This window comes from Bos indicus x Bos taurus, chromosome 4 (assembly GCF_003369695.1).
Source record: "Bos indicus x Bos taurus breed Angus x Brahman F1 hybrid chromosome 4, Bos_hybrid_MaternalHap_v2.0, whole genome shotgun sequence".
In the NCBI taxonomy this organism is placed as follows: domain Eukaryota; kingdom Metazoa; phylum Chordata; class Mammalia; order Artiodactyla; family Bovidae; genus Bos; species Bos indicus x Bos taurus.
In genome coordinates this window covers 15,662,660-15,680,648 of record NC_040079.1, presented here as the reverse complement: position 1 = coordinate 15,680,648, position 17,989 = coordinate 15,662,660, and the positions used below count along the sequence as shown (strand labels likewise).

General features: G+C 35.8%; 1 protein-coding gene across 7 annotated transcripts in view; it reads right to left on the bottom strand.

Moving 5' to 3' along the window:
- Positions 1–17,989, bottom strand: part of BRAF (B-Raf proto-oncogene, serine/threonine kinase) — a 176,635-nt gene that overhangs the window by 84,456 nt on the left and 74,190 nt on the right. For all 7 annotated transcript variants that reach the window (XM_027538827.1, XM_027538828.1, XM_027538830.1 and 4 more), the window contains exons 3-4: positions 13,482–13,745; positions 343–446 (exon numbers count right to left, since the gene is read on the bottom strand). In XM_027538827.1, the coding sequence (XP_027394628.1) occupies positions 343–446; positions 13,482–13,745 (368 nt within the window). The remainder of the gene's footprint in view (positions 1–342; positions 447–13,481; positions 13,746–17,989) is intronic.

The following is a 17,989-nucleotide window of genomic DNA, read 5'->3' as shown; positions in this document are numbered from 1 at the left end:
TTGGTGAAACTATGAGTTTATATTAAAAACAGGAGTGGGAAAGAGTCCATTATTCAAATAAGAAACAGAGAAAATGGTTCAAAATTTTAAGAATCTCAAACTCCATATAAAGTCATTTTATCAGAATAATAAACACCATCATTACACAAAATTATCTAATGTTCACTCCTCAAAGGGCATACCAGACTTGTTTAGGCTAATTAATTTAGTTTTTTTTTTTTTCCTGAGGTTGATTTTCAATACCCTAGGTTTGGGTAAAGATCTTACAGAAAACCTCAAAATTTAGTATCTGATGTTTTTTCCCCTTTTTAAACAAAGTTTCACATCACATACAAACCATACCCATCCTGAATTCTGTAAACAGCACAGCACTCTGGGATTAGACCTCTCATCATCAGTGCCTTCTTCAGGCTGTCCCGGACTGTGACTCCACACCGTGCAGGTACCTAGGGTATCATAAAGTCAGGATATGAGGTAGAGAAGTAAATTATATATTTTTTCACATCACTGGAAAAAAAAAACCAAAACCCAGTAATTTACCTTTATAACATTTTGAAAATGTCATATGGATTACTATGTGAGAAAATTATTTCTAGGGCTAACAACATTAATGGAAAATTATGACTCAAGCATCTATTACTCACCAACTCAAGGCAAAATTAATTTTTGGTTTTTTATTAAAATTACAAAATATCTTAAACACATAAAAGAAAAGAAAATACAACAGATCACTAAGTGCTCTCTGCTGAGAAATAATAAATGTCAACATTTAAAGCAAAATCAACTTTGATCCAACATTGTTCAAAGCTGAAAACGGTAATCCTTCAATTATTATGGTCGTTAAGAGATCTCTTACTGATCCTAAACATAGAAGAGAATACTTGTCTTAATGTATTCAGGTGGTATTTGTTGTGTAGTTGTTTAGCATTCCTATTTCCTCTGGGAACCCACCTTTCCCTAAAAACCACCTGGTACTCGAGAAGTTATGAATCCAGGGTCACTACTCTTCTGGCTGCACATAAGCTGGCTAATCAGTTTCCCATATCCCAGATCCAGGGCTAGATATATGACCTGAACAGTACTACACTTCTTCCTTTAACTGACAGATAGACTCTGGTTGACAGAAGTTTCTTTCCTACTGTAAAGTTCCAAGAAGACAGAAATATGGAATCCCTAATGGTTATCTTCCCTAGTACACTGAGAAAATCTGGCTACCGAATGAAGCTAACTTAAGGAGAAGTAAAGATGACATTAGGAGCTAAGAGAGAAGAGGCATCGAAAAGAGAGAGAAAAAGAATCTTCCTGTATATTTGAAGTTATCTCTACCTTGGTCTTTTCTGCCAGTGACTCATCTCCCTTCTTATTAATTTGAATAATTTAAAACTGAAAAAGAACTGACAAACACAGTGTAGATAGACTAAGGTGAAGCAATGGGAGTTCAGGTTGGTCGGTTTTTATGCGGAGAGGGGAGTGGAGGGTGACAGACAAGATGTGTTAGTTAATAACAAAATTAAAGGTTTCATTCTTGTAAATCACTAAGTGAAAGTAAAGTCGCTCAGTCGTGTCCAACTCTCAGTGACCCCATGGACTGCAACCCATCAGGCTCTGCTGTCCCTGGGATTCTCCAGGCAAGTTTAAATCACTAAGGTATTTAGCAAACCAGAAGTCTCTAAAGAAATTGGGACTCTTATGCCAGAGGTGAATTGAGTGAAAGTGAATATAAGACAGCTGAAGTTCAACAGTATGTCAATGGGGAACAATCTATAAAGCCAAATTAGGACCTAAGATTAGAAAAACAAGAGACAGATTTTAGCTCAATATAACTGTTAAAACTATCCAGCAAGGGAAAAGTTTGAGGGAGTAGGTTCATCACTGAAAGTATTCAAGAGACTAGATTTGTACAGTTGATCCTCTTTAATTCATGGATTCTGTATTTGCAAACTTGATTATTCATTAAAATTTATTTGTAACCCCCAAATCAATACTTGCAGTGCTTTTGCAGGCATGCACAGAAGACTGAAAAATTTGACCCTTCCCAGCTGAGGTTTGGAGAAGGCAATGGCACCCCACTCCAGTACTCTTGCCTGGAAAATCCCACGGACGGAGGAGCCTGGTGGGCTGCAGTCCATGGGGTCGCTAAGAGTCAGACACGACTGAGCGACTTCACTTTCACTTTTCACTTTCATGCATTGGAGAAGGAAATGGCAACCCACTCCAGTGTTCTTGCCTGGAGAATCCCAGGGACAGGGGAGCCTGGTGGGCTGCCATCTATGGGGTCGCACAGAGTCGGACGACTGAAGCGACTTAGCAGCAGCAGCAGCTGAGGTTAATCAAGGTAACATGCCTTCTATTCCTAGCTCTCATACTGTAAACAAGTACCCTATGCCAGGTGACTTTTAAGCTAATGGACCCCAGTCTGCTGTGAAGAAATAAACAATCCAGGGGCCAATATACAGAGGCCATCTTTGGCTCATTTATAATAGTAATCCTGCACTTGTCCTAGGAGCAGTTTTTCAGTATTCACTAATTCAGTGTTTGCAGGAAATATACAGAACATAACTACTGCCAATATAGAGAACTGTCCATACCTTCCAGAAATAATGAACAGAAGGGAAAGCTGACTTTTCCCCTCTGCTATTCGTATTCTGCCTACTTAGGTGGCAACCCTATCTTTAGTTTTAAACCCCAGCCAATCTATCCTGTTATCAGTGAAATCTTTTTTAAAAAAGGTATTCTTAATGTGTGTGTTTGCCAAATACTTCTGAGAACCTGATGAAAGCCTTAGAATAATCTCTTTGAAACATAAAAGTTCAAGCCCATCTATGGACTGCTGAGGAGTCCACTGAACTCAGAATTTCATTCTGTGATATAATCTTACATTAGTGTTCTCAAATTTTTCCATTTAATTATAGGGTGAAATCCAAATTCCTTAATACAGCATACAAAGTCATTAATGGACTGGGGCTATCCACCCTTCAGTTTCTTTGCTAATTTCTCTCATGCACTCCTGTAATGCCATCTTCTAATATAGCTAAGCACCCTTATGCTTCTCTAAAGAGGTTGATTCCAAGGTGTATATATGTTTCATCAGTAGGCAAAATTTTGGTTTCCCACTCTTATCACCAAGGGAAAGTCATCAATCTGTCCTTCATCCACTTCAACAGGCTGATTTTTGTTTCTTCATGATACTACCTGTTCAACAGACTGACAGACCAATGGAACGAAACAGAAAAACCAAAACTAGACTCTTCATTCAACACATAAATAAAATCAAAATAAAGGCAGCATCTGTAACAGGGTAAAGATGAACTTTTAACTAATTGATGCTGAGACAACTGAAACCAATCTAGGAAAAGAAAGTTCATCCATACTTCATACAGTATCATAGGGTAAACTCCAAGTGGATCAGATTTAAATGTTGAAGGAAGGAGGGGACAAACCATAAAAGAACTAGAAGAAACATGGCTCCCTTACAATCTCAAGAGAAGAAGGCCTATAAAATTATGATGCAAAATCTGGAAGCCATAAAAGAAAACACTCACACAACACACTACAGTCAGCCCTCCATGTCTGTTGGTGCCACATTCATGGATTCAACCACCCGAGGATCAAAAATATTTAGAAAAAAATCCAGAAAGTTCCAAGAAAGTAAACCTTAAATTTACCTACTATAAGTAATCTGGAGATGATTTAAAGTATACAGGAGGATGTGCATAGGTTATATGCAAATATTAATACTATGCCACTTTATGTAAGGGACTTGGGCATCTAAGGATTTTATCCTTATATAGTCATCCCCCAATATTTGTAGGGGATGTGTTATGGGGTCCTGGAACAAATCCCCTACAAATACTGGGAGAATGACTATATAAGCAAAGTCAAAAGACAAATACAAATTGGGAAAAATATTTGCTACTTATGTGACAGGAAAATAAATTTCCTGATACATAAGGAGCTCCTGAAAAATTGAGATTAAGACCAACCCAACAGAAAAATGGGCAAAAGAAAGAGAGTTCAGGAAAACAAATTATAAATGGGATTTAAAATTAAGAAAAAGTGTTCAACCTCAGAGAAAAGCGAACTTAAACTTGCCAAAATATTTTTTCACTTATCAAATGGGCAAAAATACAAAAGTCTAACAACATATTCTGTTGGTGAGGCTATGGTAAACAGGCATCTCATACAGTGCTGGTTAGTTCAGTTTAGTTGCTCAGTCATGTCCGACTCTTTGCAACCCCATGGACTGCAGCACGTCAGGCCTCCCTGTCCATCACCAACTCCCAGACTTTACTCAAACTCATGTTGGTCGAGTCGGTGATGCCATCCAACTTCTCATCCTGCCTTCAATCGTCCCCAGCATCATGGTTTTTTCAAATGAGTCAGTTCTTCGCATCAGGTAGCCAAAGTATTGGAGTTTCAGCATCAGTCCTTCCAGTGAATATTCAGGACTGATTTTGTTTAGGATGGACTGGTTGGATCTCCTTGCAGTCCAAGGGACTCTCAAGAGTCTTCTCCAACACCACAGTTCAAAAGCATCAATTCTTTGGTGCTCAGCTGTCTTTACAGTCCAACTCTCACATCCATACATGACTACTGGAAAACCCATAGCTTTGACTAGACAGACCTTTGCTGGCAAAGTAATGTCTGCTTTTTAATATGCTGTCTAGGTTGGTCATAACTTTTCTTCCAAGGAGTAAGCATCTTTTTATTTCATGGCTGCAGTCACCATCTGCAGTGATTTTGGAGCCCCCCAAAATAGTCTGCCACGGTTTCCACAGTTTCCCCATCGATTTCCCATGAAGTGATGGGACCGGATGCCATGATCTTCGTTTTCTGAATTTTGTAGTGCTGGTAGCAGTGCAAAATTAAGCAAAATCTATGAAGCAAAATTTTAAAGTATCTTATCAAAATTACAAATGTGTATTTCTCTTTGATCCAGGAAGCCTGCTTTTCAGTTCAGTTCAGTCGCTCAGTCGTGTCCGACTCTTTGCAACCCCATGAGTTGCAGCACGCCAGGCCTCCCTGTCCATCACCAACTCCCGGAGTTCACTTAAACTCATGTCCATCGAGTCAGTGATGCCATCCATCCATCTCATCCTCTGTCGTCCCCTTCTCCTCCTGCCCTCAATCTTTCCCAGCATCAGGGTCTTTTCCAATGAGTCAACTCTTCGCATGAGGTGGTCAAAGTACTGGTTTCACCTTTAGCATTATTCCTTCCAAAGAACACCCAGGACTGATCTCCTTTAGAATGGACTGGTTGGATCTCCTTGCAGTCTTTAGTATATCATAATATAACTGGCAACTATAGTACATCTCTACAATGGAATCTATAGCTATATGGCTGGCTCACATAAACATTAAAAGCAAAACATTAAACATTAAAAACAAAGCAAAACATTAAAAGCAAAATACAGAATAACATATACAATACGATGCCTTGTATGGAGAGGAGCAGCACACACCCCTGCCCCCCTGCCCCAAATAAAAAGTTAGCTAAAAGGCTCAGGGGAACCTGAGTGTATAGGGAGAGGGGCAGAAACAAGATTTCTTGATACAAATACCACATGAAAGAATTATCTATTCACAAAGGAAAACGGGTGGGCTCCCCAGGTGGCTCTGTGGTAAATAATTTTCCTGTCCATGCAGGAGATGTGGGTTTGATCCCAGGGTTGGGAAGATCTTCTGGAGGAAATGGCATCCCACTCCAGTATTTTTGCCTAGAAAATCCATGGACGGTGGAGCCTGGCGGGCTATAGTCCATGGTGTTGCAAGAGTCTGACACAATTTAGTGACTAAACAACAAAGGTAAAGGTGTAGGGGAGCACTGTTTCCATTTTTATAGATGGAAAGACTAAAAAGATATTTTCAGAAGAACCAAGTTAATGCCTCTTTTCCAAATTCCAAAATTAAGTGTCCTTGCTTGATCTAAGGCCATGATCTTAGTTAAAAACTAGCATCCTGCCTTAACAAAGATCTAAAGTCAATGTAATCACCTGAATATTTGCAAAGGAAAATATATCCAAGAAAAACAAAGACATATGTCCACACAGAAACTTGGACATGAATATTCACAGCATTATTACTAACAGCCAAAAGTGAAAACAAAATTCATAATGGCTAAAGTGTGTTTTGATACACACACAGAATATTATTCAACCATAAAAACGCATGAATACTGACATGCTACAATATGGATGAGCCATGGAAACATTATGCTAAGCAAAAGAAGTCAGTCACAGAAGACCACATATTCTATGACACCATTTATATGGAATGAAATGTACAGAACAGGCAAATCTGGAGAGGTAGAAAGGAAGTAAGTGGTTGGCTAGAACTGGGAAGATGGAGTGACTGCTTAAGGGGTACACAGTTTCTTTTTCGGAGTGATGAAAACATTCTAAAATTAACAGTGCTGACAGTTGCATAACTCTGTGAATAGACCAAAATTGTATAGTTTAAATAAGTAAAGTATGTCTATAAATGATATTTTAGTAAACCTATAAAAAATAAAACAAGCCAATTCTGTCTTTTAAACTACAAGTTCAAGAAAGTCAGCTTAGAACAAGCCACATTTCAGGAAAATTGGGTGAGATTTTTTTTTTTTTTTTATTAACTTATTGTTGTTAACACATTAAAAATATACACGAATGAGGGTATGTCATGTCTAATATACTTGAAATTCTATTAGATAGGTTGTTTAGCTGCTAAGTCATATCCAACTCTTTCGTAGCCCACCGGGCTTCTCTATCCATGGGATTTCCTAGACAAGAATACTGGAGTGGTTTGCCACTTCCTTCTCCAGGAGATCTTCCCAACCCAGGGATCGAACCCACGTTTCCTGCATTGGAAGGCAGTTAACATCTAAATTTCATTAACACTCAATGTTGACCAGGATCTTGTGGGAAAAGGAAGTCTTATACACTAGACAGAATATAAACCAGTACAATTTTTCTGCATAAAATGTACATTTTATGAAGTTTTAAGTGTGCATACCCTATGACCCAATACTTAAGTCCCTAACATTAAAATATTCCCACAACATTTCAGGATATGTGTATTTAAATGTATTTTGCAGCATTTAATTATCCATAATGAAATAAATAGTTAATAAATCAGATATGATCATTCTAAACAATAATTTTAACCATAATAAAACAAGTAGCTTGACATTATGTGAAAGAAGGGGATAAGTATAAGGCAAAAAGATTAGTCCCTTTCTCCTGCCCCCGGCAATGTCCCCATCCCCCAGATAATCGCAATTACCAGGCTTTTATATATGATTCAAAGCCATCTCAAAGGACACACACATTTATTCTTTTTAGTCACTGTATCTAATGCATGACCTGGATAGTCTTAAGTAGTTCTGTACCAAGGGACACTTACCTTGTTTATACTTTTTTCATTTTTAGAAATAAGGAGTACACATTGATTTTGATACAGAGTATATTATAAAATCTCTAAATTACTTTTAAAGAAATTACAGTTTTGAAAATTTAAAGTAAACATATTTGTTAGAAATTCTGAAAAGGAAGAATAAATACCTCTAATACCATCATGAAACAATCACTGTAACATTTAGAAAAGAAGTTTTACATGCATTTCATGTGAATTTTAATACAATAAAAGACAAGTAAGAATAAAGAACCAAACTTCAAATAAACACTTCTTCACACTAAAAGAGGTCAGTCCCTAGAAGAGGCCTCTAGGGTAGCTTTTTGCTTTTCCATATAAATTTTAGAATCAACTTTTCAGATAAAGTAGTAAGGGTGGGATAAGATCCCCCTAGAATTCTGCAGAAACTGCACGTAATTTTGATTAATTTGGGTGAGAAGTATATTTAGGAAGATTATCAAGAACAAAGTAACTTTTGATTTCTTTACTCTCTTCAAATGTCTTTCAATAAAGTTGTACAAATTTCTTTATAAAAGTCTTAAACATTTAAAAATTATTTTGTCAATGATATCATTTTTTAAATAAAATTGTATGTTCTAATTATTAAGTGCAGAGTTCTTATTATAATAGATTTTCTATGTAGACAAATTAACTGCTAAAAATAAGTTTTCTTTCTTTTTAATATTTATGTTTTTTATTTCTTTGTCTTGATTGAGACTGGATAGAATATTCAACTCCATAAGTAGTAGATCTGTCTTGCTTGTTTCCAATTTTAATGAGAACACAGAATCCTTCTTTAGACATACTTGATAGATACCCTTTATTAAGAAAGTTGTCTTTTATTCCAAGTTTACAGAGTTTTTTTGTTTCTTTCTTGTTACAAAAAGGTTTTCAATACATCAAATGTCTTGTTTACTGTATCTAGAGATATCCATACACTTTTATTCATTTAATCTGCTAATAAGAACTGCACTGACTGTTTTGGAGTGGGGCATCCCACACACATGTGGGATGTTAGTTCCCCACCCAGGGACTGAACTCATGCCCTGTGCAGTGGAAGCATGGAGTCCTAACCACTAGACCATCAGGGAAATCCCAGAGCTGCACTAATTTTTAAAAATCATTGTTATACTCCTAGAAGAATTATTTTTTTAAAATATATACATTGTTAGATTCAGCTGACCAGTATTTTATTAAAGATTTTTGCAAATATGTTCTTAGATTAACCTTTAGTTTTTCTTTATCAAGTGATCTTTGGTTTTAGAACCAAGATACACAAATTCTATAAATGAGTTAGGAAATGTTCTCTTTAACTTTTTTACAGAAGAATAAAATTTACATAGGACTAGGATTTTTTTTCATATTTTCTCTCTGACATATGACATTCAGAAGTGTCTTCAAATCTCTAAAAATGTGGTTTCCCATTATTGTTACTAATTTCTACTTTAATTACATTATGCTCAAAAAACACACCTTGTGTTTGTGAAGATTCCCTTTTTTGCCTAAAATGCAGTAGAAAAATTGTTCAGTGTCCCATACATTCTTGAAAAGAATGTGTGTTCTTTCATTTATTAGTACAAGGTTTACATGTCTATTACATAAAATTGACAACTATGTTCTTCACATCTTCTGTAATTGCTTTATCTACCTACGTATCTATTTCTGGCCACACCACACGCCTTGTAGGATCTTAGTTCCCTGACCAGGGACTGAACCCCGGGGCCCTGACAGTGAAAGTCCCAAGTCATAACCACTGAACCACCAGGGAATTTCCTCTAGACTTTTATAATGGAATTATAAAGTATATAGTCATTTTTGTCTGGCTATTTTCACTTGACATAATTACTTTCAGAGTCATCTGTGCTGTTGTGTATACTAGTAATACATTATTTCTACTAAGAAGTATTTCATTTGACAGATATACCAAACTTATTTAACCATTTCGGTAATGCCCAGTTTTGCACATGCCATGCAAAACTATTTATAAAAATACTTTCTCCAGGAAAGATATAGAAAAGCCACTTGATATCATTAGCCAACAGAGAAAAGTATATCAAAATCACAACAAAGTCCCACTTCATACTCAATAGGAAGGCTATAATCAAAAAGAAATAATTTTAAAAGTACTCCATTTATTTCACTGGTCTATCTGTCTATATCAGTACCAAAATGATTTACTTATTAATTTATAATAAGTTTTAGTATCAGGAAGTGTGAGATCTCCAATTTTGATCTTTTTTAAAGTTGTCTGAGTATTCAGGATTCCTTGAGATTCCATATGAATTTCAGGGTGGATTTTTCTATTTTTGCCGGAAAAAAAAAAAAAAGCTTTTGAGACTTTAAAGCTAAAAGACTTTAAAACATTAAGTTAATCTTCAAATTGCTTTCAAAAGTGGTTATACCATTATACATTCCTATCACCAGTGTACGAAAATTCAGTTATTCCATTCCACATCCTCACCAATAGTTGGTAAGGCCACTCTTTCATTTTAATCATTCTAGTAGGTGTGTGGTGGTATCTTGTGCCTTTAATCAGCTTTTTTCCTAACGGCCCATGATGTTGAGCATCTTCTTATGTGTTTATTTGCCATCCACATATCTTCTTTGAAGTATCTATTCAAATCTTTTGTCCACTTAATTGTTTCCTTACTGTTGAGTTCTAAGAGTTCTTTATATATTCTGAATACATGTCTTTGATCAGATATATATATTTTGCAAAGATTATCTACTAGTCTGTGGTTTGTCTCTTTATTCTCTTAATATAGTCTTTAGGAGAGGAGAAGTTTTTAATTTTGATAAAGTACAACTTATCAATATGTTCATTAGGGATTGTGTTTTGGTGTTATATTTTAGAAACTGTTACCAAATTCCAAGTCACAAAATATTTTCCTCTGTGTTTTCTTGTACAAACTAGCTTTACATTTAATTCTTACTTTTCATTCCTTCCTCTGTGTTCAATTTTTTACATTTAATTCTTACTTTAAAATGTTTACATTTTTACATTTAATTTCTACTTTTCATTGCTTCCTCTCAGTTTCATTGCTTCCTCAGTTCAGTTTTCTCCCTAAGTCATTTCCAGGTAGTCCCTTTGGGTAGAGCTTGAGAAAAGTAAACTCATCTGGAAAGGCTTTACTGTGCCCTGACTCACAGTGTACCCAATAAGTTAAACTCACACTTTAGCTAAGCAACTTACAGCATCACTCAGCACTCTTGAGTATATTATTCTACTGTCTTCTGGCTTCTACAGCTGCTACAAAGAAATTTTTTGATAATCTAACTGGAATTTCTTTATAGGTAATTTTTCCTAAGTGCTTTTAAAACAATATTCTTTCATTTTGTTACATCTAATAAGAATGAATTCAAATTTACTTAAACAACTTAAAGCTTATGCGTCTCAAATCCTTAATTTGTGTCTTTAATGAAGGTTAGCCATCATTTTTTTGAATTTTGCTCTATTCTTTTTCTGTTTTAAAAAAATATCTATTTATTTATTTATGGCTGTTGCTACACAGGCTTTTCTCTAGTGGTGAGCTGGGACTACTCTTTACTTGAAGTGGGCAGGCTTCTCATTGCGGTGGCTTCTCTTGCTGTGAAGCATGGGCTCTAGGGCTCTAGGGCTTCAGCAGTTGGGGTTCCTGGGCTCTGGAGCACAGGTTCAATAGTTGTGGTGCACAGGGTTAGTTGTTCCACAGCATTTGCAATCTTCCTGAAACAAGGATCAAACTCGTGTCTCCCACATTGGCAGGTGGATTCTTTACCACCAAGCCATCAGGAAGCCCCATTCCTTTATTCTGTTCTCATTTTCTGCTTTGAGGCATATGATGAAACTATTCAATCCATCCTTCATACCTATTAACCTCTCATATTTTCTATAACTCTCTTTCTCTGTTTTCCAGAGGTCACCAATTTTCCTCCTTCAGCTAAATTCAATCTACTTTTAAATTAATCCATTGAGTTTTTAAAAATAAATATTTTGATTTCTATACAGCATTTTAACACTTGGTCTGTAATATGCTGTAACCTGCTTGATAATTACTTCTCCATATTTGTTTTCTCTCTTTAACATTTTGTTTTCCATCATACCATTTGAAAGTAAGTTCTAAATTTACTGATCGAGACAGACTTCAGTATAGTGGCTATTCTTAAAGGTGGGTACTCAATTGAGGGAGCACAAGAGTACACTCTCAACATTAGAAATGTTCTATAATTTTTATCTGCATGGCAGGTACACATGCAGAAGGTCACTGAGCTGTACACTTGAGATTTGTACACTTTACTATATGTAAGTTTTATTTTTAAAAAAGAGGTGAGAGAGGTTGCAGGCATCATAACAATTTACCCCTAAACATTTAAGCATATATTTCCTAAGAATAAAGATATTCTCCTACATTATATTATCTCTATTATCACACTTAAGGAAACTAATAATTCCATAAAAACATACTACATTCAACCAATATTTGACGTATCCCATTTCAAGAAGGACTTCTACAGCTCTTTCTCACCCTAGTCCCAAACCAGGATTACACAATGCATTTGGTTGTTTTGTCTATTGTTTGGTCTATTTGGTTTGTTTGGTCTATTTAGTGTAGAATAATCTCCAGTGTTTTATTCTCCATGAATTGAGAGTCCAGGCTGTCTTACGGAATGTCCATCTTTCGAATGTGTCTGCTTCTCATGGTGCTTAACTTTTCCCTTTACTTCTTGTCCTTCCTATAAAGTGGAAGGACCAGAAGCTTAACATTCAACACAATTATTTTTAGCAATAATACTTCAGGGATGATAAGTGTCATCCACTTTAAATTTTAAGGCCACCTAGAAATTCTATTTGGTTCCTTCTTAGGAATCTAATTTTGCTGCTATTAAGTCTTCTAACTCACTGATGACAGACTATTTCTTCTTGCATACTGTAACTTGGGATTTTGACCTTGTCATTGAGGTATTATGTGTATGAATTACATAAGATCTATATGGGCTAAGGGAGGGATTTACATTTGTTTCTGGCCAGTGCCTGAGTGCTATTACTATTCCAGAACCTTTTTAAAAATTTCATTTCTTGGGTTGAGAATTCCTAAATAATGCAGGTAACATAATGATGAACCCCACACTATGGTAAGAACAGATCTACAGTTAAGAATTCACAAGGGAAACTTTAACCTTTATCTGGGGCCCTGGCAAAGACAGAAAAGTTTCACTGTTATTTATGTATGCTGGTGAACAGATTTTCTTCTAATTCACCCTTTTATTGAAGGTAAAGCTTTTCAAAGGTTCAGATTATGTGAGGATATAAGTTTCAACCACCTTTGTGGCATAAGCCGAAGGCCTAGTCTTGTGTCTCCACATCATGACATTCACATGCCTTTGTTTCACCGGGTAACTAACTGACCCCACTGGAGGCCACTAGAGCATAGTAAGTCAGCAAACATTTTCTGTGAAGCATTATTAATGCTATCTGAGGGGAAAAATTAAAAGACTACTTTGGCTTCAACTGTATTTAGTAATGAAATGTTTTTTTATTAATATCAAAATAACCATATACATTATAAAAAATGAGTGATGCGGGGAGGTGCGTTTTTCCATTCAGTTATGTCCAATGGCAGTACTTGTTGCACTTGAGATTACAGACCATCTATAATTATCCTGCAGATTTCCCTGCTTTAAAGGTTATTTATAGAGTACTGTGTTCCAATGATGATATAATGATCAACAATCAAAGCTTATATAAACAAGAGGAAAAATGTCAAGCACAATAAGAATCCAACATTTGGTAATAAATCTGAATAAGGCTTTCTCTATGGCAAAGAACAAAGCTTACCTGACATATGTTAGACAACAAACAAGCTTAAGTCTCAAAATTCTGACTGATTCTAAACTAACACTCAGACGTGAGTGTGGTTCAAGCTTGGTAGACAGGTATACAAGTGACACTAAAGACAATGCGATTTGTTCCACTTAAGGAACACAGACTTTGGCATCAAATAACTATGTCTTTTCCATTCTGGTTTAAATGGTATCACATTTCATTTTCCACAACTAGTCTTTCTGAAAAATACAAAGAAAAAGCCACGATGAATTAAAAGCTGACTCACCACTGTCCTCTGTTTATTGGGCAGGAAGACTCTAACGATAGGTTTTTGTGGTGACTTGGGGTTGCTCCGTGACACATCTGTGGGATTTTGAAAAACTGAAAGAGATGAAGGCAGCACTGAAAGGCTAGAAGAGGAAGAAGATGTAACGGTGTCCGTTGATGCAGAGCTAGAAACAGAAAAATCAGTTCCATTCCCCAGGGATTCCAATAACTGTTGTTCTCTTTGTTGGAGGGCATCTAGCTTGCTGGTGTATTCTTCATAGGCCTATAAAATAAAGTAGACTTACATTGAATCTGGACTTTTTCCTGACAGTAACAAAAGGAAATATGAAATTTTAGTTTTTGATTATAATCTCTTTATAATCTAGCTAACAGGATTTTGTGTTACAAATTACAAAGTAAGTACTGGAAGTATTGTAAATTAGTACTTTTATCTTTAAATTGATAAATCTTGTTATAAGACACTCATCTAGAAACTGCACACACACATACATGTATGATGTCCATAACAGCCACGAATATTAATTAAAAAAAAACTAGTGTTAGCTATTTTCTGGCCAAAACACAATTTACCTTCCAAACTACACATCTAACATAAGATAAACTACTACATCGAAGCATTTTTTTCTAGATAAGTTATAGGTATATAAGGTTTCACATCTCTCTCGGTCTCTCTCTAACCAACTGAGAGAGGTTGAAAAGGAGATGAGGCGTTAAGAGAGATCTGTCAAAAAGACAAGCCTAAGGTACACAGTCCAGGTGGCGCTAGTGGTAAAGAACCTACCTGCCAATGCAGGAGACATGAAATGTGGGTTCGATCCCTGGGTCAGGAAGATCCCCTGGAGGAGGGCATGGCAACCAACTCCAATATCCTTGCCTGGAGAATCCCATGGACAAAGGAGCCGGATGGGCTACAGTCCACAGGTTTGCAATGAGTCGGACACGACTAAAGCGATTTGGCAGGTAGGCAAAGGTACACAGTGCCAAATCTCACCATAATCACCAAAGTCTCCTCAATAGGGATTAGAGGATGCATAACTGTGACCTTTTTTTTGAAACAGTTATTAATTAAAAATATCTTCTTTTCCACACTATGGATACCTTATGACCTCCCCTTTCCCATGAAACACTTCTTAGAGAATAGAATTTTATTTGAAAAGGTGGTTTACATCCTGTAGTCAAGAAATTTTGAGACCATTACCCATCAGGGTATGTTTCTAGAAGTATCATTTTACTAAAGCTGAAAGGTCAAATGATCACATAAGATATCATTTTCTAAAAGCAGGAAGAATCTTGAAAATAGAATGATAATTGAAAATTAAGAGATAGAATGGATTCGAATGTATATGCCCATGGTTCTTTACTGCAGTGGTAATCACCTTCTCCCCTCCACACCATAATCCACCACCATGTCTCCCTACCACCCAAAATAGATACGACACTACACACATTTATAAAAGGCTACAAAATTTTAAAAGTGCCGTTTCCCATTACCTAGAGAGTTTATTACTGGGCTGCAGAGAAGCAAATGGCTGCATTTTTATTTGTGTTGTATATGAGAAAGAATGGTTTTGATACAAGGTAAGAGTAAGGAAGGGGAAATGCTTAAAATGTTAGCATTTATATAGATAGAGTTAAGTGGGGAGAAGAGAGTACTAGTACAGGAGACATTTTTAACAGAGTAAGGAGGTTAGAAATTTTAAGACAGAGGAAAACTACAGACTAGTACAGCTGACTGTCATACAATACCTGGGACATATGAAAGGGATCAATAGATGTTCATGTAATTTAAGTGAAGAATATGAACACAAATCATAAGACTAGAAAAGTGGGTAAAGGACAGCTTGGAGAGACTGTATACACTATGCTTTGAAGCCTGAACTTCACTCTACAAGCAAGGAAGAATTATCACAGGTAGAGAAGAATAATGAAGAAGGAAATGGCAACCCATGCCAGTATTCTTGTCTGGAGAATTCCATGGATAGAATAACCTGGTGGGCTACAGTCCATGGGGTCACAGAGAGTCACACATGACTGAGTGACTAATACTTTCAGAGGAGAATAAAGGAGAAGTTTCAATTCAATATAGGCCACCACACCTGATGTCTAATGTCACCATATAATTTTTTTTAGGGGGGAAGGGAAAATACTAAAATGAGCTACTGAAGGGCTTAATTAAACTACATAAAAAAGCACTCTCCTTTACAATCTAATAGTTGCGCAATGCTGACCCCAAAACGTTTCACAGCATTTCACGGCCTTATAGCCAAATCAGTCCAAAATCTACTGATCTATGTTTCTACTTAGCTTTCAGTTCCATGGGCTAATTACTTAAGGACATCTTTTTTCAATATGATCCACTTATTGATACTTAATCATTCAATAAATATATATTGAGCCTGCATGTACCTGGTACTATTTGGGGCTCAAACCACCAAAATAAAGACCAACACAATTCCTATCCTTTGAAGATTATATACATACAGCCTAAGGAGGCAAAAATTCCTCCTTGCATAGATCATATAATCTTATTATCATCTGAGCAGGTACATTTACTACGCAGAGTTAAGCTTAGGAAAAGTAATAAATGTCAACAAATTTTCAGAATGTTAATTCTATATCAAAACATTAGCCTTAATTTTTGAAAATATATTATTCCCTCCACTGTGGATTACAATCTATTATTTCACTGCATTTATCAATAACTCTTTCTTAAACACAAAACATTTACTTATTCCATCTCTCTCCATTCTCATAGATGCAATCTACCAAGGTACTTCCTTCCCCGCCTTGTTTTGTATCTGGTTTGGCTCATTTCACCCCATTATCCTTGCTGCATTCAGTGTGGATGGTGATTACTCTTATAACACTCCTGTCTTAAAGTTCTCTAAACCTCTTATCTACAAAGGCATTTATTTCTACTCTACATACAAGATTCAGAGATACAAATAATTCTTTACAAAAGTGTTCTAAATGATGACAAGATCTCAGTTGGGAACCTCCCACACTCCTGTGCACACACACTTATCTTAAATTTCTTAAATGTCTTAAATCTCACTACCACACTACTCTGGTTAATGGTCAATATCAATCTCTTAAAGTTTTTCAGATTTCTTTGCTATTTTCTTCCCATGCTTTATGACTCACGATTTCAACAATGCCACTGGTAACATCTTAGACTGTCTGGTTAATTCTTAATTCTTTTATCAACTTGCTTGTTAAATACCAACTCTGGGTAAATTCCATCATTCAATGATTCAGTTCTTTCTCTCAGGTTACCACATATTACTGAAGAAAATAATAAGACAAGGCCATTGAGTTCCATTATCAATTCATGGAAATTAGTCCTCTACATTATTGCATGAAAATTTGTACTTATTTTTAATTCATATTACATTTCTCACAACATTTACTCCAACCTTTTCTATGCTTCTCTGGCTCCTAACTTCATTCCCCAACCTTTAATTCACTCAAAAAATACCACTACATTCAAATTTACTCTGAAGATCAAAGCCATCAAATCAAAGCTTCCTCCTCTTTCTTTGACTGAGCATTTCTCCCCATTTTTCCCCATCCTTTTTTTTGTTCTTAATTTAATTCTAGCATTGGGTGGTTAAGGTCCCCCACTATGGAGGCCTTGGTTCATCACTATCTCCATTTTTTCTTTTATCTTCCAACTTTCCCTCTTCCTTTGTTTTCTTACCCTGAAAATGTGAGTAGGTCATCTTGCATAAACATATACTTCAAGCATCAATACTACCATCAATGAAATTCCTTTGGTGCTTCAAGAAGTTGCAGAAACCAGGTATTTCTTCAAGAGGCAGCTTTTCCAAAATATCATTCTTTCTCATCAAAATCCTACCCATTTTTCAAAGTCCAATTCAAAGCTCTGCTTGATAAACTCCAAAATCAGTACTTTCTTTTCACCTTCTTTACAGTATTACCACACTTTTGTTTATATGGTTTAAAAAAATCATTTATGAAAAAATTTTGTGAGCACTGAGATAAATAATAGTAAAGAAAGTTATCACAGAGACTACCACATAGCAAAAACCCAATACTTTTATTAGTAGTAATAAGTAGTAATAGTTCTTATCATTATTACTGTTACTACTATTGGGTTGGTCAATTAGTTCATTCAAATTTTTCCACAAGACATTACAGAAAAACCTGAACTTTTTCTCTAACCCAATGTACTACTTGACTAGGTTCTCAACATGACTCTACCAAACTGTAAGGCACTTGAGGGCACAACTCACGGTATTTATTTTTTTAATCCATTAGTTCATTCAATGGCTTCTTTCTTAAACTGAAGTATAGTTTTTGAACTAAAAAAATGAAAGAATGTAGAGAAAAGAACACAATATTATTTAGATGAAAATACTCCTCAAATTGATATACAGATTCAATGCAATCCTTATCAAAATCCCAGTTGGCTTTTCTGCAGAAATGGACAAGCTGATCTTAAAATCACAAAGAAGTACAAAGGACTTGGAATAACTAAAACAA